The sequence below is a fragment of the Calliphora vicina genome, chromosome 3 (genome assembly GCF_958450345.1).
Source record: "Calliphora vicina chromosome 3, idCalVici1.1, whole genome shotgun sequence".
Lineage (NCBI taxonomy): Eukaryota > Metazoa > Arthropoda > Insecta > Diptera > Calliphoridae > Calliphora > Calliphora vicina.
Genome location: NC_088782.1, coordinates 97,353,713 through 97,380,280, shown reverse-complemented (window position 1 = coordinate 97,380,280; position 26,568 = coordinate 97,353,713). Strand labels below are relative to the sequence as shown.

The following is a 26,568-nucleotide window of genomic DNA, read 5'->3' as shown; positions in this document are numbered from 1 at the left end:
TAAAGTTTTTTAAGCAGTTTTTCTCACGATTATTAATAATTTCAAAAAACGTTACTTCAAGAAAATCGGGAAAGAATTGGAACTTATCAACACCTCCTATATAGCCATTGCAAGTTTTATTAGAATCGATCTATTCGTTTAGAAGTTACAGATTTATTTCCACTTTTTTTCTCAAATCCCCCACTGTGCGTCATAAATTGTTATGATAAATATTTGTCACGTATAGACAGGGGTGAGGTTTAAGTACCTGCAATAGATTTATAATGATTTTTCAATAAATAATAAGAACATTGTAGGTCCGAATTTGGATACTCGGTACTACTCAATACTTTTCAGAACTATAATTAGAGTTGAATAATTCTGAAAAAAATGTGATAAGAGTTCTCTGTATTGTACTGAAAACTACAACTGTGAATGTATTGAAACCTGGAAAAATATATGGTACTGGGTACCCAAATACTCAATACTGGTTGTTTGGATCACAGAGTACACAGAGGTGACACTTTTGACGTTTCAAAAATCTGTTTTCTAGGAATAAGGAAGATATAACAATTTGTGGCTCCTAATTTAATGTGCATTAAAGTTAATCGTTAAATGCAGCAAAAATTTAAATAAAAGGCAGTTCTGAGAGAAAGAGATAAATGTAAAAATTAGTTATCATCTGTCTCGAGACACCTCGGTATACTTTGTGGTTTGGATGTTGAAGCTGTCAAATTCACTAGCTTGTTGCGGCGAATACAACAACGGACAGATTTGACAGCTCCAGCTCTAGAAGTCATTATATGAATAACAAACAATTTACAATATAATTTTATAATAATATATGAGATTCTGAATACCACTACTGTTTTCGTATTCATTTCTATGTGCGAATATATGGAGAAAAACAAAGCGAGAAATCAACCGGCATTAAAAACTAAAATCAAATAAATTTTGAACAAAAATTAAAATTCACAAAATTAACAATTTTATTTTAACCGCAGTAGTGATTCTAGTCACAACAATATTTTGGTTATACGTGCAGTAATATTTGAAATAAAATCAACAAAAAAATTCAACGGTTGACAAAAAATACAAAATTTTAAATAAAAAAAAAATAATGTTCACAAATTAAATTGAAAACAAGGTGCTAAATACTTATTTACTGCAATACAGACAACTACATATATATTAAGATTTTAATAAAAAAACTAAGAAAATTATTAAAAAAAAACAATATGTATAAACAATTATTTAGTGAAAAGTTTTCTCAAACGGAAATAAAACACGATAACGTGAATTTACATTTTTTTTGTTGTTAACACGAAGCAAAAATAATTATATTCCAAAAAAATGTTAAAGGCATTTAAATTTGATTTATTTTGGGTCTTTAATTATTACAATAATAAATTAATAAATAATTATTTCGGGAACAAATTTTTGATTATAATGAATTGAAATTAATTATATTTTTGGCCTATAATAACAGTGATACAAAAGTGAACATGCTTAATACTAATTTATAAACTGTATTTTTAAGTACGTTCTGAAAAAACTTAAACCGAAAATCCCGGAAGTTCGATTTTCATTGTTTTCCCAGAAAAGAAAACGAAATCAGTTTATTTCCATATAACATTTTTTCCTTATTCATCATTATTTTCATCATTCCACTTTAAACCTCTATTTTCTCAAAAGCCTTCGTTATTGATATGAGTAAATAGCTAAAGAAACTTTGTAATAAATATGTAAATGCTTAAACAATACCGAGTGCTATATTCGACTCTTATATTCCATTATTAACCTTAAAAACCGGTATTTGAAAAATAAGTATTATTTAGGGAAACCATTATTTGTATGAGTTTTTCGAGTTTTTATACCCTTCACCTTCGTGAGAAGTTTGTCATTCCATTTGTAATTTCCCCAATATATTATTTCCGACCATATAAAGTATATATATTCTGGATCCTTATATATAGCGGAGTCGATTAAGCTATGTCTGTCAGTTGAAATCAACTTTCCGAAGACCCCAAATAACTTACATACACGATTCATACATCAATATCTACGGAATTCTTCCGGCATGGTTGCTATTTGAAATCGAGAAAATCGGTCCACAAATGAGACGAGGACAACCTCGATTTTGACCTATATGGATTACTAAGTCATTAATATAGACAATATGGATATCTAATGATAGATATTTCAAAGACCTTTGCATCGACGTATATAAGACCATAGTAAGTTGGACCTACAATAGGTCAAAATCGGAAAAAATATTTTTTAACCCGAATTTTTTTTTAACCAAAAGTTTTTTTTTTCGCAAATATTAAAAAAAAATTAAAAAACCAAAAAAAAAAATTTTTTTTCCAAAAAATTAAAAAAAAACTACTAAGGAAAAAAAAATAAATTTTGTTTACCTAAAAATATTTAAAATTATTATTTTGAAGTATAATTTGGTGAAGGGTATATAAGATTCGGCACAGACGAATATTGCTCTCTTACTTGTTTTTTTTTAATTCTGGTTTTAAAAATACTGGATTATTGAAAACACCAATATCTCGGCCAGTTATGGACCGATTTGGGTGATTCTATTAACAAAGATCATTCCAAAAGTATTTATGTATGCTATCTTTGAGTTCGAACTTCGAAGTGTTGTAGTGTAAACAAAATTACTATTTATGATTTACAATGCTATTTTTTTAATATTTACGGCCATTCTCACAATGTACGATTAAAAGTTAAGGTGAACTTTAACCGCAAGTTAGGCTAATTTGAATTTCACAATGTACGATTAATTCTTAATTGACACTATTTAACAACAAAGTTGCTGTTAAATATAACCGAACAAATTTCGCCGGTTAGCATCTTAATTGTAAGAAATATAATAAAAGAACATGGAAAAACATTTATATTTTTGTAATATTTATAATTTTTAAAAGTGTAAAGCGAAGAAAAGTAAATTTTGCACGGGGTGATCCATATACCACCCGGATATTGCAATTACAAACCAAACAACAAATGTGCAATTTTGCTTGTTGGTTTTCAGTAATTGTTGTTCAGTTTGTTCTGTAAATTTTACAGTTAGGTACCTTAATATTTTTGAGTTTTATACGTTTTTTTTTATTATACCACTAAGAAAACACAAACTATTATTTTTTATGCCGTCTTTTAGACAATTTTTTATATTTCAATCTTTCATTACACTATTTTTCGTAAACAAATGTATGCATTATTACCATACTTTCTACTGAATGCTTTGGTTAAGTAATCAAATGATGGTGAAAGGCAAATCGGTAACCATTGGTTAAATGGTCCCCGTTAAACAAACCGACAGTTACTTAATTTTCCGGTTAAAATGAAATAATCGTACATTGTGAAAATGGCCGTTAAAGGTATTCAAAAATTACTATTTTCTATGATAATCATTGTTAGCCAGAATATCTTCCAGGCACCTTGACATTGATTCATTAATTTCAGACTCTTTTCGGCCGATATATTGTGCCATTTCTTTTGCAGATTTATTATCTCTCACCTTTTCCTCCTCGTGTTTCGGGTCATTATCATCTTAAAACAAAACCAATGGGTCTACAAGCCCTCGAGTTACGATTTTCTTTCGGAATGGACAAATTTTAATACCATCCATAATCACATAACTCGGCAGACATGCATCCCTATACCATTATAGAACCGTCATTATGCTTAACCGTTGGTTGCTTTTGTCGTTGAATATAACAAATTCCGAAAACTCAATTTTTTTATTTTTATGGAGATGACAAATGGTATTTAAAAATTATACCAATCAGCATAAAAATGTCCGTCAGTAATTGTACCAAAACTTAAGTTCCTAGACGTAACAATTCATCTATTGACTTAATATTATTTATGTTTGAAAATGTTATTTTGGGAGCTATGAGCAATTATATATGAAACTTATTTCTGTGTAATTCTAATTAAACTGATTTCCGGAAGTGGGCCTTATATAGGAGCTATGACTAATTATGGACCGATCATCATAAAATCAGGTGACATGACTTCCGTTATTTAGAGCGAAATCTGTACATATAACTATATAAATTAAACACTTATGACCGATAGTCCTATTTCGGGGGGGTTTTTATGGGGTCTAGGTGAAATAATGGACCAATTTCAGACAGCCTCAATAGGCTTCGTTATTGGGCCGAAATTGTATATACAAAATTTTATCGAAATATCTTAACAATTGCGATCTGCATTTTGAACACAACCAGCCAGCCAGCCAGACATCGTGATTCTGAGTCGATCGGTATACTTCAAGGTGGGTGTTAGACTAATATTTTTCGACGTTACAAACATCTGCACAAACGCATAACGCCCTCCCCAAAATAGTGGTGCAGGGTATAAACATTACTGAAAATAATCAAATTTACGAGTGTTGTTTTTGTTTTCACATAGTTTTTTTTTTTGTTTTGCTTCAATAATACATTCTCATCATTTACAGTTACGAACAAGAAAATAGCAGTACCACTAAGAAATTTTTTTGAAACGGCGTACAACGTCTTTAAAAATTTTAAACTTAAAATTTTGTTTACACCCATAATCGGTCAAGCCTGTACATTTTTTGTGAGATATTCTTTTTGTAAAAATAATAATAATTTCGGAAATAAAGGCTCTTATATATGACAATATGTATTTTTTTATTAACATTGAAATAGCAGTGCCGGATTATTGAATTAATTTTTTTTATTTTTTTTTTAAAGAAGTCAAATATTTTTTAAGATTAAAGTAAAATTTCGTTAAATATGCTGAATTTATTGTATTGCGTAATACATAGCACCATTGCTTAGCGAAAATTAATTTTAAAGTTAAAAAAATAAGGAAAATCTTTTCCATATATTCAACTTTATATTAATTGAATAGATGAAAAAAATAGAAAATAGGAACTTCAAACGGAAAACTGCAAGTCAGGACGATCGAAATATCGTCAGAATCATCAAATGCAATCCTTTAAATCTGTCAAGCTAATAAAAACCGAATGAAATTTAGAAGTTATTGATATGATAGTAAGGAGATGATTTCTAAATTCAAACTTCACAGAACGAAGTCCAAAAAAAGCCACTATTAACAAAAATATATAGTCCCAGCAAAAACTTTGCTTACCTAGTAAGCCAGCAAGTATAATTGGAGCAAAGCGATAACTACTTATTATTTGACTGAAACACTACTTACCGTTGTTCGAAATTTTTAAAAAATACATGGGTCAAGCTTACAAATGTACTTACAATCAGTTGAGAAATAAGTAGTAAATTCACAACAAGATTATGTAGCTAAAAAAAAAACACAAAAAATATTGCCTTGTGTGGGAATCGAACAGTCACATTATTTGCTTGTGTTTGATAGTCAAGCTGCTAACTCACTGCTCCATGCACGAGTTATTTTATTGTAAGTTAACAATAGTTTTAACATCAACATATAAATGAATATGATATGAACAAAAAAATTAATGGCTTTGACAGGTGGCGAACCACTAACCTCCCGTTTTCCAGTCAAACACACTAGATAGCTGTGCTAAATGCAAAAGTTCATTACCAGCCTGCATAAAAATAAGTACTTATTCTAGTAAATAAAATAATGTGCTGGGTAACCACCACTCCTTACAAAAGAAGGCATGAAATAACTAGTGGTCATTACAAAAATTCACAAAATTTTTCCTGGGGTGGTACTTGTTTGGAGTACGCTGAATGCTGACTGGTTTATAAGCAAATATCGCAATATTTTGTGAACTAGCGGGTCTAAGCTGGTTTTATTTGGAAGTTCAGGCTGTAGTTAATATATTCGACGTCCACTGTCTTTTGTATGTCAAACACAGTACACTGTGAAAAAATTCAAAATATTTCAAAATTTCGTGGTACTGCTATTATCTTGTTCGCAACTGGAGGTTTTTACAACTGAGTTAGGTCTTTAAAAGGAGAGTTTCCGATCTACTTATGTGTGTATATATGTGTATTTATCTATCTATTATCTATTAATAATAAATTAGTTAACATATTAATATTATTGTTTGAATGGAAATATTTATAGAAAATCATAATACATCTCTTCAATAAACAGTTTTCTGTTCAAGGTAAGGACACAAAATGGAATTAAGAGAAAGTCCGCCATGCTGAACACCATTAAATAATTTGAAAAATTGGTAGTATGTTCAAAACAAAATTTCGGATAGTTTTAAATTAGACGAATATTGTTTTTTTGTCGAAAAAGTTTTTTAACATTCGGCTCGGTTTTTAAAAAAACTACAACAGAATTGTATTAAGATTGGTCCATAATTGATCGTACATTTCGAAATTCAAAGGTGGTAGGTATATAAGATACGGCACAGTCGAATATATATGGGGAGTTTATCAGCCCAATTGTGAACAAAAAATTCCTCGGGAGTTTTTTCCCATTGAATTTGAGTAGGAAAAATGAGGAAAGGGAAAAAACTCCCGAGGAATTTTTATTCATAATTGGGCTGTATATCTTGTTCCCTCATAAGATTCTAAGTAAGACGTTCTAGTTATGTCAGTCCATCTGTCTTTTCAGAACACGATAGTCCCCAAACAAAAGGAGCTAGATGTCGGTCCATGCTTTCACCTAAGACCGACAAAAATGTCCCCCCTGAATACTGTTTGAGCAGTCATAAATATGTTGATTATGCGGCAATCCTGATGAAATTTTGCACAAATTAGTTCTAAGTACTCTGAAATTATATTGTAAAGTATGACGATAATCGGGTAACATTTGTCACTAGTCCCCGTACAATGACCCCCTCAGAAAATGACTTCAACATTAATAATTGTCTTATAATTAACATCGTGCTGAAATTGGACATAAACAAGTTTTATATGAACCTAAATATTTCTATCAACTTTTCTGAGGATCAGTCCATAATTGAGCCATATATCAGAAAAATATTTTATTGTTCCATATTAATGGTGGGTATTCACTATTCGGCATATTCGAATATATTGGGTTAATACTGATGTTTGTAACTTGCAAAAATATTGTTCCAATATTAAAGTATACCAATCCGTCCATAATTAGTCATAGCTCCCATATAAGGCCCACTTCCGAAAATCATCTTAACGAGTTCTTAAAAATGTTGCTATTCAAATTAAATTCAACGCAAATAAGTTTCATATAAACAGAAGACATGCCACCTAGCACCCATATAAATTTTAAAAGAGATCGGTTTATAATCATCTTCTCGGTGTAGGGTATCATATGGTTGGGCTTGACCGACTATACTTTCTTACTTGTTTTTAATTGTGTTTAAAATCTAAGATATGACAATTATTTAAATTAATTTATTTTAGTTAACATTTAACATATTTAACTTATACAATATTTCCTAGAAGTTTTTTTTTATTAATTTCTTTAATTTTAAAAATAGAAATAAACAGACGAATAAGATGCATTTAAAACTATCATTATTATTATTTATATTCTGTCTACAATTGTTATTGGAAAGGTCGATAGCTGATGATGTGACAAAAGAATATATAGGTAAGTTAAAAACACAAAAAACTGTTTGCAATGTCGAAATTGTCAATTTTTGCAATATTTGGAATTTCTCATGGAAAGCTAGCAAAATTTTATATATTTTTGGGCCGATTTTAATGAAACTTATGAAAATTATAACATAAAGTCTAGTATTAATAATAACAGCACAAAGATGGAAATTGACCCTTACTAGCCCTTGAAGTTAATATGACCCTCAACTTTTAAAATCACGAAAGTAGTTTTAAAATTGCCAATATGTTTTGGAAATTTTGACGATTTATATCAAAATTACCTACTTAATTGGCAGCCCTGGTTATATTCAGAAAAAATATAACCAAAATACAGTTCTGAAAAAATAGATAATATAGGATTATACAGTCCTATTATGCATATCCGCTGGTAATTTTTATACCCTTCACATTCCGTTTGTAATTTCCACAATATAATTTCCCGACCCTATAAAGTATATGTATATATTCTGGATCCTTATAGATAGCGGAGTCGATTAAGTCATGTCCGTCTGTGTGTCTGTTGAAATCAATTTTCTGAAGACCCCAGATATCTTCGGGATCCAAATCTTCAATAATTCTGTCAGACATGCTTGCAAGATGTTTCCTATTTAAAATCAGCAAAATCGGTCCACAAATGGCTAAGATATGAGGAAAAAACCAGGACAACCTCAATTTTTGACCTATATCTGGATTACTAAGACATTAATATAGACAAAATGGATATCTAATATAGATATTTCAAAGACCTTTGCAACGACGTATATAAGACCATACATAGTAACATGGACCTACAATGGATCAAAATCGAAAAAAAAATATTCACCAAAAAAAAAAAAATTAAAAAATCAAAATTTTTTTTAAATTAAAAAAAAAATTTTAATTTAAAATAAAAAATTTTTTAAATTTAAAATAACAAAAAAAATTTTTTCCAAAAAATTAAAAAACAACTGGAACAAAAAATTTTTTTACCTAAAAATATTTAAAATTTTTATTTTGAAGTATAATTTGGTGAAAGGTATATAAGATTCGAACAGCCGAATATAGCTCTCTTACTTGTTTTCCTTCATACTATTATGTTCCTATTCTAAACTCCAGGGGAATAAATAAATTTGTACTCACGAATTTCAATAAAGTGCATGTAAAAGTGGTGGGTATCTTCGAAGCTCACCATTGACCGGGAAAAAGCTCGAATAAAATATTGGCTTTATTCCCCTTTTCCACATATTTATAATAAAATTTTTTCCTGAAATTATATGGTAAATTATGGCGACATTTGTCCCTAGTCCCTATACAAGCATACAAATCCCCCCCCCACCCCTCAGAATTGTCTTATAATGATTATTATAGTGATGAAATTGGTCATAAACATGTTTTATATGAACCTCAATCGTTCTACCAACTTTATAACGCCTTTATCAGACAAATATTTTATTGTCACATTTGATGGCGGGAATACAAGATTCGACACAGCCGAATATAATACTCTTGAGTTTGGAATATTTTTCTATTTAATTCATAATAGAAAAAATGGGAAAATTTCCCGCTAATTGTTATTCATAATAGGGCTGATAATTTTTAAAACGGAGGTCTCTGCTCGGACTCCTCTGTGAATCGGATCTGCTGCAGGTATTATTATAGCCGGATGTATGCCTTATATGTATATAGCCAAGTAAGAAATTGTTGCATAATTTTTTAAGTCTCCCACTGTGTTAAGGTTTTTCAAATAAACCTGTAGACCACAACTTATAATTTATTAATGAACAACTTATGGCAATTTTTAATTGGATATCCCATACGCCTAAAGTGTTGAATATGTAAAAACGTTAAAATCACAATTAAAATATAATAAATTATTTTCTTGGCATTTGAAAATCTATAGGTAAATTATAAAAATTAGCTAAAATTAATAATAAACAATAATTGACAAGTAGTTGCATTTTTACAGTCATTTGTTACTATTTTTGTAACATTATCTGACTTTATCATGTAATAGATTTACTCGATCTAACGGATAATGATGAGTTCTACTGGAGTAGACATGCAAACGGTGCTACTGATGCCGATCATAGTAATCATATTCCAAACATTACACGTCATAGTTTGAGCAAGAGACAAGCGCTTGCAGCCGGAGAACTGCAGGTGAGTTTCAGTTATTTTAATATTAATCATAATTAAATTATAAGTCAGCAAGATGAGACTAATAGAGAGAAAGGGGAGATTTCTATGGAATAATTGTATTTTAATTAATGCTAATAGAATCAATGCAATCGAATGTGTCATAATAAATAATTAAAAAGTTGGAAAATGCCACTGTTTTGTAACAATTAAAATAAAGTTGTTTGGAGATGCACTATAAAATTCAGTATACATTAGTTTTTTTTGTAAAGGGTGGGTCAGTTAGATGTGTCGTTTTAAAAATGTAGTCAATATTTATCCTATTAATCTATTAAAATGTAAAACGTTACTAACCGGATTTGTATATCTGTCTATTGTTTCCAACATGTTTGAGCAGCTAAGAGACTAACTCTTCACTTGATGAGAAATTGGAAAACATTTAATTTCGTCTGCTCATTAGACATTATTTTTTGCGAAAAAAACATCATTCAAATAAAGGCTAAGCTTGATAAATACTATGGGAACTCTGCACCATCAATTTCAATGGTAAACAAGTGGTTTACTGAATTTCGTTGTAGCCCTACAAGCACGGAAGGTGCCGAACGTTCTGGATGTCCAGTTGAGGGTACTCACATGTGCAGTTTCATGTCAAAAATCCATGAATTAGGCTACGAAATGCTCCCTCTTCCGCCCTATTCTCCGGATTTAGCCCAGAGAGACTATTTCATTTGAGAAATGTCTCAAAGGAAAGAGATTTGACTATTAGAAAATATTGTTACGAAATTGCACTGTCAATTTGAATTTAACGGTCTGTTTTTAAAGTGTGTAATATAAGTGTGTGTGTTAAAAGAGAGTGTTTATTTAAAGGAAATAAACCACCATTTTTAAAAGGTAAAAACATAACAATATAGATTTTTGCAAGAAGTTCGTTTGAACACACCACCTCATAAAGAGTTAAAAGCATCGATATTTTAAACTTTGATCATTACATGCAGAAATTAACAATTAATGTTCAAGAATCTTAATTTTTTCCGAAAATTTATTTGTATTTTTTAAAATGCAAATGTAAATCATTATCGCATTTTAAAAAATACAACACTAAAATACAACTATTGTAAACGGTAATAGGGGCCTTAATTTTGGCTTAAGTGGGGTACGGCTTAGAGTCACTGATCTTGCCTAAATTTTCAGCATTTGTGTTTTAGGCTAACCCCCAGTAACACGAAGTCTGGTTATGTGTTAACTAATAGTTATACTGACAGTTTTCATCCAAAAAAAATTTTAACCGATAGTATAACTATTAGTTAACTCATAACCAGTCTTCGTGCTAATGGGGTGTTATAATAAGTTCGAAAAGTGGAGTTAGGTCATTTAGCTTCTGACAAATCCAATTACTAACAATCTAATCGTCTGTACTGTTTTTAAAGGAAAATCTTGCATATGGAGCATGTCGTACTCCTGGCGGTGAGGAAGGTAATTGTCGTCATGTTATTTACTGCCGTATACCGGAATTGAAGGAAGATATCTGGCGATTGGTCTCACATTTATGTGTCATAAAAGGAAGGTATGCAATTTAATAGATAAAACCTATTTTATCAATTATTTTATTTTCATTCCACTTTCTCATTTAGCACCATTGGTGTTTGCTGTCCCACCCGTATATTAGGCCGTTTGGGTCCGCAAGTTATCACTGATGTCAATAACATCGATTTGGAAGAACCACGTGTCCTCAATCGTCCCGAACAGCGAGGTTGTGGTGTAACAACCAAACAATTTCCACGAGTTAGCGGCGGACGTCCAGCCGAACCCGATGAATGGCCTTGGATGGCGGCATTCATACGTCCGGGTTTACCTTATATTTGGTGTGGCGGTGTATTGGTCACTGATCGTCATGTCTTAACGGCTGCCCATTGTATTCATAGAATCAAAAAAGAAGAAATGTTTGTACGTTTGGGCGAATACAATACGCTGCTATTGAATGAAACTCGTGCCAGAGATTTTCGTATAGCAAATATGGTTACCCATATTGATTACGATCCGTTGACGTTTGAAAACGATATTGGTTTGGTGAGAGTGGAGAGGCCAACGCTATTCAATACTTACATATGGCCGGTGTGTATGCCACCTATTGGTGAAACGTGGGAGGGTAAAATGGCCATAGTAACGGGTTGGGGTAGTCAGAGATTTGGTGGACCGCATTCGGACATCTTAATGGAGGTAAGAATTGTGTGAGATGGATAGTGATTTGTGAATATATTTCATTTCACTTTGAGTAACAATATTTTGAAGATATAAATGCAGTTGAACTACACGATTTTCAACAGTAATTCAGAAAACACAAGTTGAATTTGAGATTTAACACTTCGAATTCAGCAAAAAAACAATTTAAAATATATGTAATTTTTAATTTGTCTCTTCTGAATTCTAAATGAAAAATGTTACTTTCAATTGCTCTTTTATGAATTTGAAATGAATAATTTTCTTTCCAATTATTGGTTTTCTGAAATTGAAGAGCAAATGCAAAACATAACTTTAATAAAAATCGATATCGAAAAAGAAAAGATTTGAAAGCGAACCAGGTTGTGATGAATTTATTACTTTGGTTTTGTGTATTATTTAAAATTATCTTTTCATAAATTTGTATCACTTTTGTTGACTAAGTTCTTTTGAATTACTTGCTATTTATAATCTGGGCAATAGTTAATGACCAATATAATAAATTTTAATTACTGTCAGTTCCTCGACATCGAAAGAAAAATGAATTGTTTAATTTTGTATGGAAATTGTTGAAAAATATATTTAAACTCGATTTATGTGCATACAATGATTTCCTCTTCATTTGTTTATCTTCATCGAGGAACCGGTGAATAATTTTCGAACAAATTGTTCGACTTTCCTCGTATTTTAAACGTTTTTTTAGTTGGACCGATTTAGACATTTTCAACAACAAAAATTTTCGTTCAAATTTTTAAGTCCGTCCTTCTGGGCCCTATCGTTATAAAGATATTCTGTGAGTGGATCTTATATGGGAACTACGGCCAATTATGGAATAATCGTCACAGAATCCAGGGCGGTTACTGCGAAGGTTATGTTTAGGTTAGGTTTCCAGGCAAGTGATATAGCGTATAGTGCCCCAAGGACGAAGTCTATTGAATTTGGATAAAATCGGTCTATTATTTCTCCTAGCCCCCAAACGATTGTCCTATCTGAAAATAGATAATCCCTCATAAATATCTTAGTTATATAGATATCCAAACCAAATTCAGCACAAATAAGTTTTATATAAGCCGAACTCTCACTACTAAATTTTGTGACGATTGGTCCATAATTAGTCATAACTCCTATACAAGGCCCACTTCCGAAAAGCATTTTAACGAGTATAGATTTCTTAAAAATGTTGGTATTCAAATAAAATTTAGCACAAATAACTTTCATATATACAGAAGACATGTCACTTAATTTTATGCCGATTGGTCCATAACACTAGTTTACAAATCAAACATTTTTGTTTGCTCATGGAATGAAACTTGTATTTTTGAGAAGAGCTAGGAACGCTAGTTAATTGACCATTTTTTGTTTCCCACCTATACGTCAACATTTTGAGATATATGGGTTTTTATTTTTCACCTGCCCTGAGTACTACTAATGCATACTGTAGTGTACCAAAATGTAGTAATTAAATATTTATATAGTTTTTGGGTACTCAATACTCTGGCGAAGCCACTAGATACTTTCAGAGTTGTATTCTTTTGACACATTCCAAAAAAAATTAACGCGGAAAAAATAAATACTGTATAAAAGTACATCGTTCGTGTAGATAAACGTTAATAAATCGCTATTAAATACAAAACCCTAAAGTAAAAACTATTTTAAAATGTCTTCTAGAAACTGTAAAATAAACCCAGACCATTTTTGTTTTATTTGCGGAAAAATTATTCAGTCAAATCGAGGTTTTCCTATAACATAAACACTGCAAAATGCTTATTTATATTAAAAAAATTCGTAAAAGCTTTAGATAAGACAAAACCAGCATTTCAATATTTATACAGCGTGTTCCCGAGTCTTTCTGAGGCTAAACTAAAAGAAGGGATATTTGCGGTCCTCAAATATAAAAAATTTTGGTTGATACCAAATTTGAGTGTCTATTAACCGATGTTGAAAATGCACCATGGAATTCTTTTAAACTTTTTGTTTAAGAATTTTTGGGGAATAAAAAAAGTCAAAATTACAGAGATATTGTTGCGAATTTATTACATAATTTTGAACTGATGGGAGTAAATATATCGCTCAAAATTCACTTTAACATTCTCATTTGGATTTTTCCCGGAAAACCCCGGACACATGAGTGACGAACATGGAGAGCGTTTCCATAAAGATTTGAAGTTTTTCGAGAGGAATTATCAAGGTTTTTGGGATCAGAATATGCTAGGAGACTACTGTTGAAGTGTCGTGAGGGAGACAAATGAAAACAATTATAAAAAGAGAACTAAAACACTTCACTTTTAATTTTTTTGTCCTAATTTAAAGTACATTTTTATATGTTTCATTTTTAATAAATATCTCAAAAGTTTGACGTCCAGGATTTTTTATAACATTTTTTCCGAATTTAGAAGACCTAAATACACAAATCCCCATATGTTTCAATTCATGAGCAAAAACCTTGTAAACTAGTGTAATTAGTCATAGCTATCACATATTGCACATTTTAAAAGAAAACTGTTTATAATCATAAATATTCTTGATTCTTATGAAATTCTGGAACAATTTATCTTTCTCTGTCTATTTTAAAATACAAGAAAACCAGGTCCATGCGACCAAAAAACTTTGTTGGTACTCATAATGTTTACGGAAGACCAAAAAAAAATAAAAACCTTTAATAATAGTTATCAAAGACCTAAAAAACTAAAAATATTTTATAATGGTTATTGAAGACCAAAAAAAATAAAAATCTTTTATAATGGTTATTAAAGACCTAAAAAAATAAAAATCTTTCATAATGGTTATTGAAGACCAAATGAAATAAAAATCGTTTATAATGGTTACCAAAGACCAAAATAATATTGGTTATTTTTAACTGTTATTCAGGGACTATTTTTCAAAAATTCTTGATAAACAATTATTTCAGGATTTTTTCCAATATTGGTTATAACAGTTATGTCCCTGCTTACGGTTACTGCGAAACTCATACCGAAAACGAAAATGTGTGCTAAATACATTGTAATTCGAAAAGATTTCCTTTCGAATTGAATTAGGGAGTAACCCCTAATGGATATTATAGAATAATTCAATTAGCAACAAATTTGGACATCACAAAGAATATGACTATTGTATCTTTCAGAAGAAACGTATGAAGAAATTCCCGAAAATTTACAAAAAAAATTTTCCCGAGAATTCCCGCGAAATTTTTTCAGCGTATTCACCCATCAATATTCACAAAATCCAGCAGTTTGATTTTTGCAAAACTGTAAAATTTTGGTTTGAAATCGATATTTATAAGACATTGCTAAAGTGGTCCTTCTATGGGAGCTATGACGAATTATGTACCGATATTTATATAAATTGGTACGCGACTTGTATATCGAGGCCCTATATTCAAAACCCTCTATCTTTGATTTTCACGAAAATGACTTTTTGATGGTAAACTATTCAGTAAAACAGCCCTCATCTATAGTGTGAATTTCATAACAAACATATTTTTTTTACTGTTTTATTTGCATTTTTGTTATTCCTCTATCTTATACAATTAATTTTTTCCGAATGCAAAACCTCCCCCCCACACGTCTTTTCAAATAATTAATTTTGAAAAAAATTTTTGGAATAATTTATTTATTGATTTCTTCTTGCAATTCTTTATTTTACTAATTTTTGCATGCTGAACATGAATTTTACATTTTTCAATCATTTATAGCGAATACCGATTCTGAATTGAATTACCATGAAAATATCTTTGTTTTTGGAAAATATAATGTCTATGGCATACAAATAAATGGTTATAGTTGGAGTTTGCTTCAAAAAGTGTCTACTTATAAAGTGTAACCTATTATTTTACGATAATTTACACTAATCAAACTCCAAAAAAAATTTTTCTATAACTTTTCGTTTAATATTGTTTATTGTTAATTTTTTATCTTATGTTCTATTATTAGCCGTTGTCTTAAATAAATAACGTTTAAAACTGACAGATTGCATAAATGAAATCAAAATAATTTAATTTTATTACAATGCAAAATCCTCTATCTTATCATTTTCATACATAACATTGAATATTTTGAGAAGAAAAACCCTCTATCTATCATAAAATCCACAATAATGCTAAAATGTTGCACTAAATGTTGCAACCAATTATATATGAGATTCAGTAGTTGCTTTAAAAAATATTGTAGAATACCGAATTTTAATAACTCAAGTAATACGGGAAAAAACTGTTTTTTGGCTCTCCTGAAAAGTTGAGTTTTTTAAGATAGATGGCACGTATATGATGCTAACAGGACGAATCTACTTGTAGGATACCGTCGTGAGCAACTAAGGCTAATTGTCTCCTTTATTACAGGACACTGTTTAATCGGGACACATGCTAGAAGATTAGGCCTACGGTACAATGATTACTGTAGAAGCTGCCATAATGAAGAAGAGGAAGAGACTGTGTATCATCTTTTCTGCCAATGTCCGGCTCTTACAAACCTGAGGGAACGCATCCGCGGATTTCCATTCCTATCATGCTTGGACGAGCTATCAAGGTTTAGTCTTAGACGAATCTACTCCTTCATCCGGGAATCTGGTTGGTTTAATTTGGAGGCAACGGATGTATTGTAAATACCCTGATGTCTACCCCCTGGGTATCACAATGGGATCAGATTTGAATGGACCTAAGTGAGCTGCTTGAGGAGCAGCAGCCCATAGAACCTAACCTAACCTAAGATAGAGGGTTTTGAATATAGGCCCTCGATATGTATTATGAACTTTTGCTCTGCGTTTTCAATACAAAACTTTTCTGATCAAAAAATAATATATTAGAATTTCATCCACCTAAGTCTCTCTCTCTAAAGTTTAGATAGAGTTTAATAGTTAAAGTTTAGAGTATAAACCATATCGCACCTTCAACTGACAGACGGATGGACATAGTTAGATCATCTTAGAATTTTATAAGGACCCACAATAATATATACTTTTTGGTTCAATGACCAATTTTTCGATATTTTACAAACGGAATGACAGAACCAATATACTCCCCGGCACGAAACTAAAAATGTCTTCGATAATATTTGGTGTACATATGTATGTATTCATAGCCATACAAAATTTTAAGTTTTTCAGAATTGTGAAATTCGCTTAAGTTGGTTTTTATATAGGTTCAAAGTTCATAGTTTTTAATAGATGCGTACAAAATACCTTAAGTAAAACTGTTAATAACTTAGGAATGTAAGATTTTTTTATATTTGGTCTTATATTAAAGCTAATGAATGATAGATTTTAAACAATTTCGGTGTATGTATTTTAAAGATAAATTTATTATCCATTTTCCTTCGGTTTTTGGTGACATATTCAGAAAATTTAAGTCCATACCATACAAATAATCAGACATCGTAAAAAATGGCTATAAATTTTTTAAACATTTAAGGTGTTATTTGAAATGAAGATATTTTTTTTTAATATTCCAAATATTTATGTATAACTTACTACTAAAAATCAAAAATCTATCCATTTTGTATTTTTTCGATAAGGTCAACTTACCCGTTTGGAAAATTGATGACTGTCGCGATGTTATTGTGGAACGTGTACCCGAAACAATGTTATGTGCTGGTTATCCCGAAGGTGGACAAGATTCCTGCCAAGGCGACAGTGGTGGCCCACTCTTACTGCAGTTACCCAACAGGCGTTGGGTTACAATTGGCGTTGTTTCGTGGGGCATACGTTGTGGTGAACCCAATCGTCCGGGAATGTACACACGTGTTGATCGATACCTGCACTGGATTATTGAAAATTCTGATATTTAAGAAAAATACTACAAATTGCTTTATGTTTATTATTGTTGTTTTTTATAATCGGCATTTAAACTCAGTTATAGTATTTGTTTACATAAAATTGTAAAATAAAAATAAATCATTTTATATGTTGTAGTAAATAACAGTGTTACAAAAAAAGCTAAGTTTTTTTGTTTTGCAATGTTTCAATAACAATTCAATAAAACATACAAATAATATGGTATAGAATAGAAAATTAAATTAAAAGTATATTTTATAAAATAAGATACGCTCGTATAATGCTTAGCATTAAAAGTAAAGAAATGTTTCGTAAGTTCAACTAATCCTATTGTTGCTGCTGTTGCTTCTTCGCCTGCTGCTCCGTGTGGTCAAATGCGATTTTGTAGACATCTTCATAGACAGAAGCAAAATGTACTTCAATATCGTCGGTTATAAAAGAGGGTAATTCAGCCCAGTCTTTGCGATTTTCTTCGGGTATAATAATGCAAGTAATGCCGCTGCGTTTAGCCTGGGTAAATATGAATGAAATTAAGAGATTTTTCTTGAAAAAAACTTTTAAATTCAACTTACGGCAATAGTTTTTTCCTTGATGCCACCTACTGGTAATACTTTGCCTTTTAGCGACACTTCACCAGTCATGGCGATATTTTGTCTAACTGGTTTGTTGGTGGCTAAAGACATAAGAGCCGTTACAATTGTAACACCAGCACTGGGACCGTCCTTGGGTGTGGCACCTTCAGGGACATGTAAATGAATGTTGCTGGAATGTAACAAAAATATAAAGTTTATACAAAATTGCTATGCATGTAAAACAATCTATGTAGTTTTTACCTATTTTCTAAGAAATTATTCTTCTCATCTAAACCACGCATGAAATTACGTGCCACTGTTAAAGCTATTTGTGCCGACTCCTTCATAACATCACCCAGATTACCTGTTATATTTATAGAACCACTGGTATTTTCACCTTTTGAATGTTTAATGGTGTTACGTTTCGCTGTTTCAATGTACAAGGCCGAACCACCCATGGCTGTCCATGCTAAGCCCATAACAACACCGGGTGGTGTCTCTTCGTACATGCGATCCGATGAGAACACATGTTTGCCCAAGTATGAAGTGAGATTATCATTGCTGACATCATGATGATCACCCTCCTTTTTGACAATCTTATAGGCCACTTTACGGATGACTTTTTCTATTTGTTTTTGCAGGTTACGGACACCAGATTCACGGCAATAGCTGCGTATAAGAGTACTTAAAGCATCGTCATTAAGGGTAATGTGTTTATCTTCCAAACCACAATCGCGCATAGCTTGTGGTATAAGATATTGACGGGCTATGGCCACTTTTTCCTCAGCCACATAACCAGACATTTCGATAAGTTCCATACGATCGCGCAGTGGCTCAGGTATGGTGTCGATAACATTTGCGGTACAAATGAATAGAACATGAGACAAATCTACTGGCACATCCAAATAATGATCTAGGAAATTGGCGTTTTGTTCGGGATCTAAAAGTTCTAATAAAGCTGAACTGGGATCGCCTTGATAGCCTCTGCAAATGGAAAATAACATGTGCATATGAAAAATCTATAAGAAATATCTATTGAAATGTCTATTATTATTTATCAAGATATAGATCAAAAATATTTAAAAAAAAAAACAGAGACTCATTGTGATAGACAACCCCCTGTCTATACTTGACAAATATTTATCATAACAATTAATGACGTTTGTTATCAAGACAAAGTTGTTTGAGCAAAAGCACTAACAATTTTGTAATAACAAAGCAATAATACTAATAAATGGATACTATACCTGATCATTTTTTATCTTGACAACCATTTTGACGTTTATCATGATAAAAAATTATCAGGTATAGACAGGGGGTAAAAATGGATTACGAAAACTTACTTGCCAATTTTGTCAACTTCATCTATAAGCACTAAAGGATTTTCGGTTTTAGTTTTCTTCAAACATTGTATCAATTTGCCGGGCATGGCTCCTACATAAGTACGTCTATGGCCCTTGATTTCCGCCACATCTGTCATGCCACCCACACTGAAACGGAAATATTCTCTATTCAAGGCACGAGCAATGGAGCGAGCTAACATTAGTAAACACAAAATAAATTATTTGTTAATTTTCTTATATTTCTAAAACTAAATTATTTTACTTACCTATACTAGTTTTTCCCACACCAGGTGGTCCATGGAAGCATAAAATTTTACCCTGTGTTGAGCCCTTCAACTGACTAATGGCTATAAATTCTAAAATTCTCTTTTTTATATCTTCCATGCCATAATGATCATTATCGAGAATTTCGGTAGCCTGTTCCAAACTCAGATTTTCTTGGCTAGTAACACCCCAGGGCAACGAGGTCAGCCAATCCAAATAGTTACGCGTTACATTAAACTCCGAACTGTGACTTTCCAAAAAGTTTAATTTATTTAATTCTTCATCGATTACGATCATCACATTTTCGGGTACTGTTTTGTCCTTGAGTTTTTCACGGTATTTCTCACCGATGGCATCTTTGTCGTCCTTTTCGATGCCCAATTCCTTTTTAATGGCTTTCAGTTGTTCGTGCAAAATGTATTTACGATGCTGTTGCTTGACCTTCTCCTCAACTTCACGACCAATTTTTTGCTGTAACTTTGAAAGTTCAAGTTCTTTTTTCAATATGCCCAATGCCAGCAAGAGACGTTTGGGAATCTGAAAAGAAAAATGTTTAGAAATTATTAAAGTTTAAATCAATTAAAATAGATTCGATCCACAAATGTACAAACGATTTTGTACATTGAAATTTTTACTCGAATTTGATTTATAGAACAGGGGAATATAACTTACATCCATTTCCTCCAAAATTTTTTGTAAATCCTCAGGTTCGGCAGCCGATAAAGAGGCACCCAAATCACACAAATACACAGGATTATCAACAACACGTTGATTTTGATGCAACATTTGCTGTAAACTCTCTCTGAGAAATAAACAAAAACCCACATAAAATTGTAAATAAATTATACTGAAAGATATTTAAATTGCAAAATACCTGTACAGAGGATTCATAGTGATAATATCACGTATTGTCTTTATAACTTCCTGAGTTAAAGCCTTAACTTCTTCGGTCTGTTTAAAGTTTTCATGTTGTACATTAACAACTTCAACCATAAGAACTGGCAGTGGTTCGCTTGAAGTCTGAGGATCTGTGGTAGCTCCAGCAGCTTTAGTGGCATCGGCATCAGTCTCTGTAGTTGCTTTGACATCTGTAGTTGCTGCAGCATCAGTGGTTTTAGTTGTATCCACTGTAGTTTCTGTTGTTGCGGCAGTAGGTGTTTCTGGGGTTAATTCTCGCTTTTGCAAACGTGCTGGCCTTGATTTTCTAGCCATTTTACGACGTTCAGCATCTGTTGCTGGCGCTGCAGTTGATGATGAACCCGTCTGTGCTGTTTCGTCGGCTGGTATTTGCATTTTTATGTTAAATAGTGGATAATGTATTGTTGTAGTTTTTTCTGAATTGCGAATTATACAAAATATATGTTGCATTTGGACAAAAGAATAGATATGCAATATATTTGTATATGAGGATTAGATATCCTACATAAGGAAGTATGTGTTGTATGTGTTATAATGATAATGATGTAAGGAAATGAAAATATATATTTTACAAGGAATTATTGCAACCGAAAGTTAATTATTTTTTGGGAGAGAGTAACGTTCAGTAAATCGAATTCGATACTTTTTGAGTTGAGTTTCCAAATAAAATCTCCAACATTTGTGTAAAATTAAAAAAAAAATATATAAAAAATAAAAAATTATATTTTGTTACAATATCAAAACACATTAAATTTCTACTCAAAGTACTCGTTCGCTGTAGAAAAACAGCACATAAATCTTTTTCAAAATATTTTGTTCGAAATTCCAATACTGATAAAAAAACAACTGGTCACATTGGCCATAACAATATTTAGAGATTTCACGGAATTTACAACTTCTAGGGAATCGGAAATAATAATAATAACTTTCCTGTTATTAAATCCCGGGTTTTCAAAATAGGTAAAAAAATCTTACGAAATTTGATTTTTTTGTATTTTATTAATAAATATTTTTCATTATGAATTAATTCATAGGCTTAATTCCGTAGTACTTCAAACTTATTGAATTAATTCCTTTGAGTATTCATTCTTTATAAAATTTATTTTTTTTTTGAATAATTGTAGTTTTCTTTAATTCAAATCTATTACAAAAATAGTTTTAAAAATGTATTTAATTACATATTCAATTTTTTCTTCAATTTAAATCTATTACAAAAAGCATAACGAGAGACTATATTCAAAACCATTACAACGGCAGCCGGTTCTACGCACCGGAATGACCCGTGTTCACTCGGCCAAGGGCTGTCAACTCAGCAATCACTGCTGCTACAACAACAACAACTATATTCAAAACCCTCTATCTTTGCCTTTCACGAAAATGACTTTTTGATGGTAAACTATTCAGTAAAACAGCTATCAGCTATCTATGGTGTGAATTTCATAACGAACATATTTTTTTTGCAGTTTTATTTGAAGTTTTGTTATTTCTCTATCTTATACAATTAATTTTTTCCGAATGCAAATCACTCTATCTTTTCAAATAATTAAATTTCAACTATTTTTTGAATTTTACATTTTTCAATCATTTATCAAAATAGCGAAAGCCGATTCTGAATTGAATTACCATGAACATATATTACCTTTTTGTTTTTGGAAAATATAAGGCTCATGGAATAAAAATAAATGGTTTTAGTTGGAATTTGCTTAAAGAAAGTTTCTACATTTAAAGTGTCATCATGGATGTGGCTACCAAAACCAAAACCACAACCATTATTTATCTAAAGCTCTATACAATTTTGCTGCGGATAATAATAAAGTTGTTGAACAGATGTTCTTAGAGATTAAATTGTAAAATCAATCGATTAAGTTAGAATTACTAGAGAAGCCAGGAAGACTGTTCAAATTCACAATGAGATCATAAATAAAGATGCAGAATATTTAAATTATGATTTCTTAAATAATTACAATGATGACAAACTTAAGTTTCTTTTCTTCCATTAGACCAGGATGAATAAAGAACGATCCTACTGTGTCTAATTTAAGATCTCTTTTATATGTTCCAGATGATACCATAAAATATAAATTAAATTTTGATACAGATCACATTGATCTGCCTGTTCGTATTCAACCTTATACAGGACATATTAAAGCAAAACCTCTATATTCTGTCCATTATCAATTCAGACAAATAAGTGGAAGAATTTGCAAGATTTGAAGAGCTGGTTGTATACCAGCGTACCATTAGTTTTATGAAAAAAACTTCAAAAAATCTTTTTTTAATCTTTTTGTTTAATATTGTTTATTTTTTATCTTATGTAATTATTAGCATAAAACGTTCGACAACTAACCACTAATATTAAATTAGCCGTTATCTTCAATAAATTACGTTAAAAAATGACAGATGCACACAAAAGAATAATCGAGGCTATATTAACTAAGCTTAATTTGTTAATTTATTTTTATATGAAAACTAAAAACTAAGTTTTATTATCTATGCCAATAGGTAATTCAAACAATACACTTTACCTAAAAACTATGTTAATATAACTATTGGAATTAGTTATTTGATGTTTGGTATCTTTTTCGATGTTGTTTTTGTTATTTTATTGTCAATTGAAAATATTTTTGGTGCAAAAGGGTATGTATGAAATTATATAAAATTTTAGTTATATTAACTAAGAAACTTTGTAAATGCCATTCTACCCTTGCGCTTAGTTAAATTTATACTATATTCTTAGGAAATATAACCTATGGATTTTTTTGTGTGTGGCATAAATGAAATCAAAATAATTTATTTTTATTAAAATGCTTCTGATCATATTCATACATACACATTGAATATTTTTGAAAAGCAAAACTCTCTATCTTTCATAAAGTCCACAATAATGCAAAATTTTAAAAACCAAGTGCATCTGAGATTCTGTAGTTGTGTTTTTCAAGATAGAGGGTTTTGAATATAGTCCCTCGATAAGTAATTTTTTTAAATTATTTTTGTAAAGGAATTAATTAAAAATGTTTCCATTTTATTTCTATTAATTGTAATTAACATTAACAATTCAGGGTTTGAATGAAGTTTATAATGAATTAATTTAATAAAGAATGAATTCGTTTGAATGAAGTTTATAATGAATTAATTTAACAACGAATTCTGAAAGAGTATATATCACAATATTAGTGTGCAAACTTAGCACAAATTTCACAGGAGACCAATACCAGTTCTAAAATCCTTTGTTTTAAATATTTTTGAAATCTGTTAATGTATTTTATTATTACTTACTTTTGGGATTTAGAACATTTTTTCATTATTTTTATCGTTTTAAATATCTATATTTAAATATATTTTTGAAATGTGAAAGAATAATTCCGAAATCCCGTTATACCGGGATTGAAAACACCAGTCCCGTTGTCATCCCTGGTTTCAACCCTTGAGGTGTGTTTTGGGTCATTATTATTCTGGGCCATATATTCCTTAACGTATGGATAAATAACATTGTTTAAAATGTATCTGTATCCAATTCCAGTCATGTTATCTTTTTTGATATACATTAGGACGGGTCGAATTGTATGGACGATCAAAAAGTAAAAAATCGTATAGCAGAAACGCAATCTACGGAAAATTCTAAGAAAGTTTCCCCAAAAAACCATAGGTCTAAAATTTAGGAATTAGAATATGGAAAGCCTAATTCATATTTATATTATTTGTAAATTAGACGAAATTTCAAATATTTTTATTATATATGTGTATTCTTATTATTACAAATTTATCATTTTATTAGTGTTGCTGTAGTCAACCTTTGGTTAACAATTCAGCCCTTGGCAGGGTAGAAAATGCATTCCAATTTGCCAATTGTCTAAAATTTTAGTATTCAGTGATATTCTTTGAATTATTACAAATAAATTATAATAAAAATGAACTTAAGCCTAATTAAAAATTTACTTTCAAATTATATATATAAAAAGTTCGAATAATTACCAAAAATCTATAAATACAATAAAAAAAAATATTAAAAAAAAAATAAATACTGAAATATAATGCGCAAGATAGGATTTGATTTTTAGACCTATGGTTTCTTGGGGAAAATTTCTTAGAATTTTCCGTAGAATGCGTTTCTGCTATAGGATTTTTTTGTAGAAAAAAATCGACCCACCCTAATATACATATATTGGAACCTATTATCATAGAGAAACATAGAGCGGAAACTAGGAAAAAAACTCGAACAAAAAAATTACTCAAAATAATCACACATACGAGTGTTGTTTTTGTTTTTACATAGTTTTTTCTACAAATACATTCCACCACTTAGATTTCTGACAACTGAGTTAGGTCTTTGACATCAGAGTTTCCGCTCTATGTCTATTCTCTATGCCTATTATTATTGAATATACATAGTTACCAAAAAAGTTTCATTGTATTGTCATTTACTGAATAACTATGTTTTGGAATTTTCTATTTCCCAGCAAATGAAAATACATATCGCATTCCCGGGAATGTGTTCCTTACGATATCAATGTATTTAACAACTTTTTGATAAGAAGATATCTAAGATTTATTAAACATTTATATATTTTACTCAAGTATTTACCACTTCAAAAAAACAAATTATTAAAATATTTGACTACTTTAGTTCAAATCTTAAATTTGCGACAGCAAATGTTACTTAATTCACAAAGGAAATATGTTCCTACACTTTTGACTTAATAAATCTGATGGCAACCCACATTTAAGAGAATATAAAAAAACAATGAAATTTAATGAATGAAATATTAAAAATAAACTGATTTGCATTCCAAAAAAACTTACCTTTTGGTGGCACCAATTCTTCCAGAATCTGTCCCGTTATTTTTATACGCCTATGAGCCACCACCACCATTCTCAACTTATCGCCCAGATCTTGCAGCTCCAATATTTGGGCAAAGGTACCAATTTTATAAACATCATCAAGTTTTTCGACAATTTCCGCTTCATTGTCGTTGTCTTTTTTCATAAAAACACCAACGTACGGTTGATTCAATTTAACTTTGCGCCTAATTAAATCAATCAGCTGGGGATTGGAGACCTTGAGTTTTTGCCAGTGGAATAAAAGTGAAAATAGGTAAACAAATGTATTTATATAATCAAACTGTCTCAAAACAACAAAAGCAATCATAACAATAATAAAACATATCATGAACATACCTCAAGAATTTTCATGAATCTTGGAAACACTGGATTGCGTTTTGTGGCCAGTAAAGGCACGTGGGGCCATACTTCTGGTACGGCTACGGTTGCCGGCAATTGTGGATCTTTGTTGATAATGAAATCTTGTTCTTGCTCCAGCAGCTCTTCCTCATCTTGTTTGTTGCGACTACTGCAAAATGTTCTCGAACATACTCTCGTCGCTAAAGTAGCCCTTAGTTGTTGTTGTCTTTCCAGTTGTGTATTGAATTGTTTCAGTATCAATGAACGGGGCGCTCCTCTTTGGTTAGCCGACACCAATTGTGTAATGTTACGTGCCAAAAAATTTCTTGGTCTGGTGGCCAAACGTGTTAACATTTTCGTTAATGTTTTTACTTAGATTTTCTTGTTAAAATTCTAGTAAATCTGATGCAACTTTATTTATTTTCACGCACTACGGACTAGTACATTTAACACCGCTAAATTCTCTTTGACAATTGTAAAATATGATTATATGACTGACATATTGTTGTTTTTTTTTACTTACAGTTGTCAGAAATTTAAGAGAGTATTTTTGGTATTGCCAGATTAGAATTTAGAAAACAGATGTTATATGAGTATTGCCAGAAGCAATGTTTTGTAGGAGAAAGCCGTTAAGTTTAAAAACGAAGTAAAAATAGATAGGCCAGTGACACACTATCTCCATCGGGTTTG

The 26,568-nt window shown here is 30.8% G+C and overlaps 2 protein-coding genes across 3 annotated transcripts; one reads left to right on the top strand and one right to left on the bottom strand.

The window, feature by feature from the left end:
• The first annotated feature begins 970 nt into the window (after positions 1–970).
• Positions 971–17,764, top strand: LOC135953117 (venom protease). Its single transcript, XM_065502802.1, has 6 exons — positions 971–1,126; positions 7,388–7,500; positions 9,502–9,647; positions 11,051–11,187; positions 11,255–11,840; positions 17,345–17,764. The coding sequence occupies exons 2-6, from the start codon at positions 7,407–7,409 to the stop codon at positions 17,615–17,617; spliced, it is 1,236 nt and encodes a 411-aa protein (XP_065358874.1). The 5' UTR covers positions 971–1,126; positions 7,388–7,406; the 3' UTR covers positions 17,618–17,764.
• Positions 17,637–26,352, bottom strand: Lon (Lon protease). Of its 2 annotated transcripts, none has more exons than XM_065502799.1 (9): positions 25,876–26,352; positions 25,501–25,756; positions 20,657–21,116; positions 20,455–20,584; positions 19,785–20,319; positions 19,519–19,711; positions 18,437–19,159; positions 18,176–18,365; positions 17,637–18,113 (listed from the first exon to the last, which is right to left on the bottom strand). In XM_065502799.1, the coding sequence occupies exons 1-9, from the start codon at positions 26,230–26,232 to the stop codon at positions 17,931–17,933; spliced, it is 3,027 nt and encodes a 1,008-aa protein (XP_065358871.1). In that variant the 5' UTR covers positions 26,233–26,352; the 3' UTR covers positions 17,637–17,930. The 2 variants fall into 2 exon arrangements, with proteins under 2 accessions (XP_065358871.1, XP_065358873.1); XM_065502801.1 differs by having other exon boundaries at positions 20,657–21,062.
• Positions 26,353–26,568: the final 216 nt, after the last annotated feature.

What these genes read in the sequence shown, in the direction of transcription:
- Lon (XM_065502799.1), bottom strand. Translation starts at nt 26,232, where the DNA reads ATGTTAACACGTTTGGCCACCAGACCAAGAAATTTTTTGGCACGTAAC. An exon ending in GATTCATGAAAATTCTTGAG is followed by an intron (nt 25,757 to 25,875) that starts GTATGTTCATGA and finishes CAAAAACTCAAG; the next exon opens with GTCTCCAATCCCCAGCTGAT. An exon ending in ACTATGAATCCTCTGTACAG is followed by an intron (nt 20,585 to 20,656) that starts GTATTTTGCAAT and finishes TTTATTTCTCAG; the next exon opens with AGAGAGTTTACAGCAAATGT.
- LOC135953117 (XM_065502802.1), top strand. Translation starts at nt 7,407, where the DNA reads ATGCATTTAAAACTATCATTATTATTATTTATATTCTGTCTACAATTG. An exon ending in TTGCAGCCGGAGAACTGCAG is followed by an intron (nt 9,648 to 11,050) that starts GTGAGTTTCAGT and finishes CTGTTTTTAAAG; the next exon opens with GAAAATCTTGCATATGGAGC. An exon ending in TTATGTGTCATAAAAGGAAG is followed by an intron (nt 11,188 to 11,254) that starts GTATGCAATTTA and finishes TTTCTCATTTAG; the next exon opens with CACCATTGGTGTTTGCTGTC.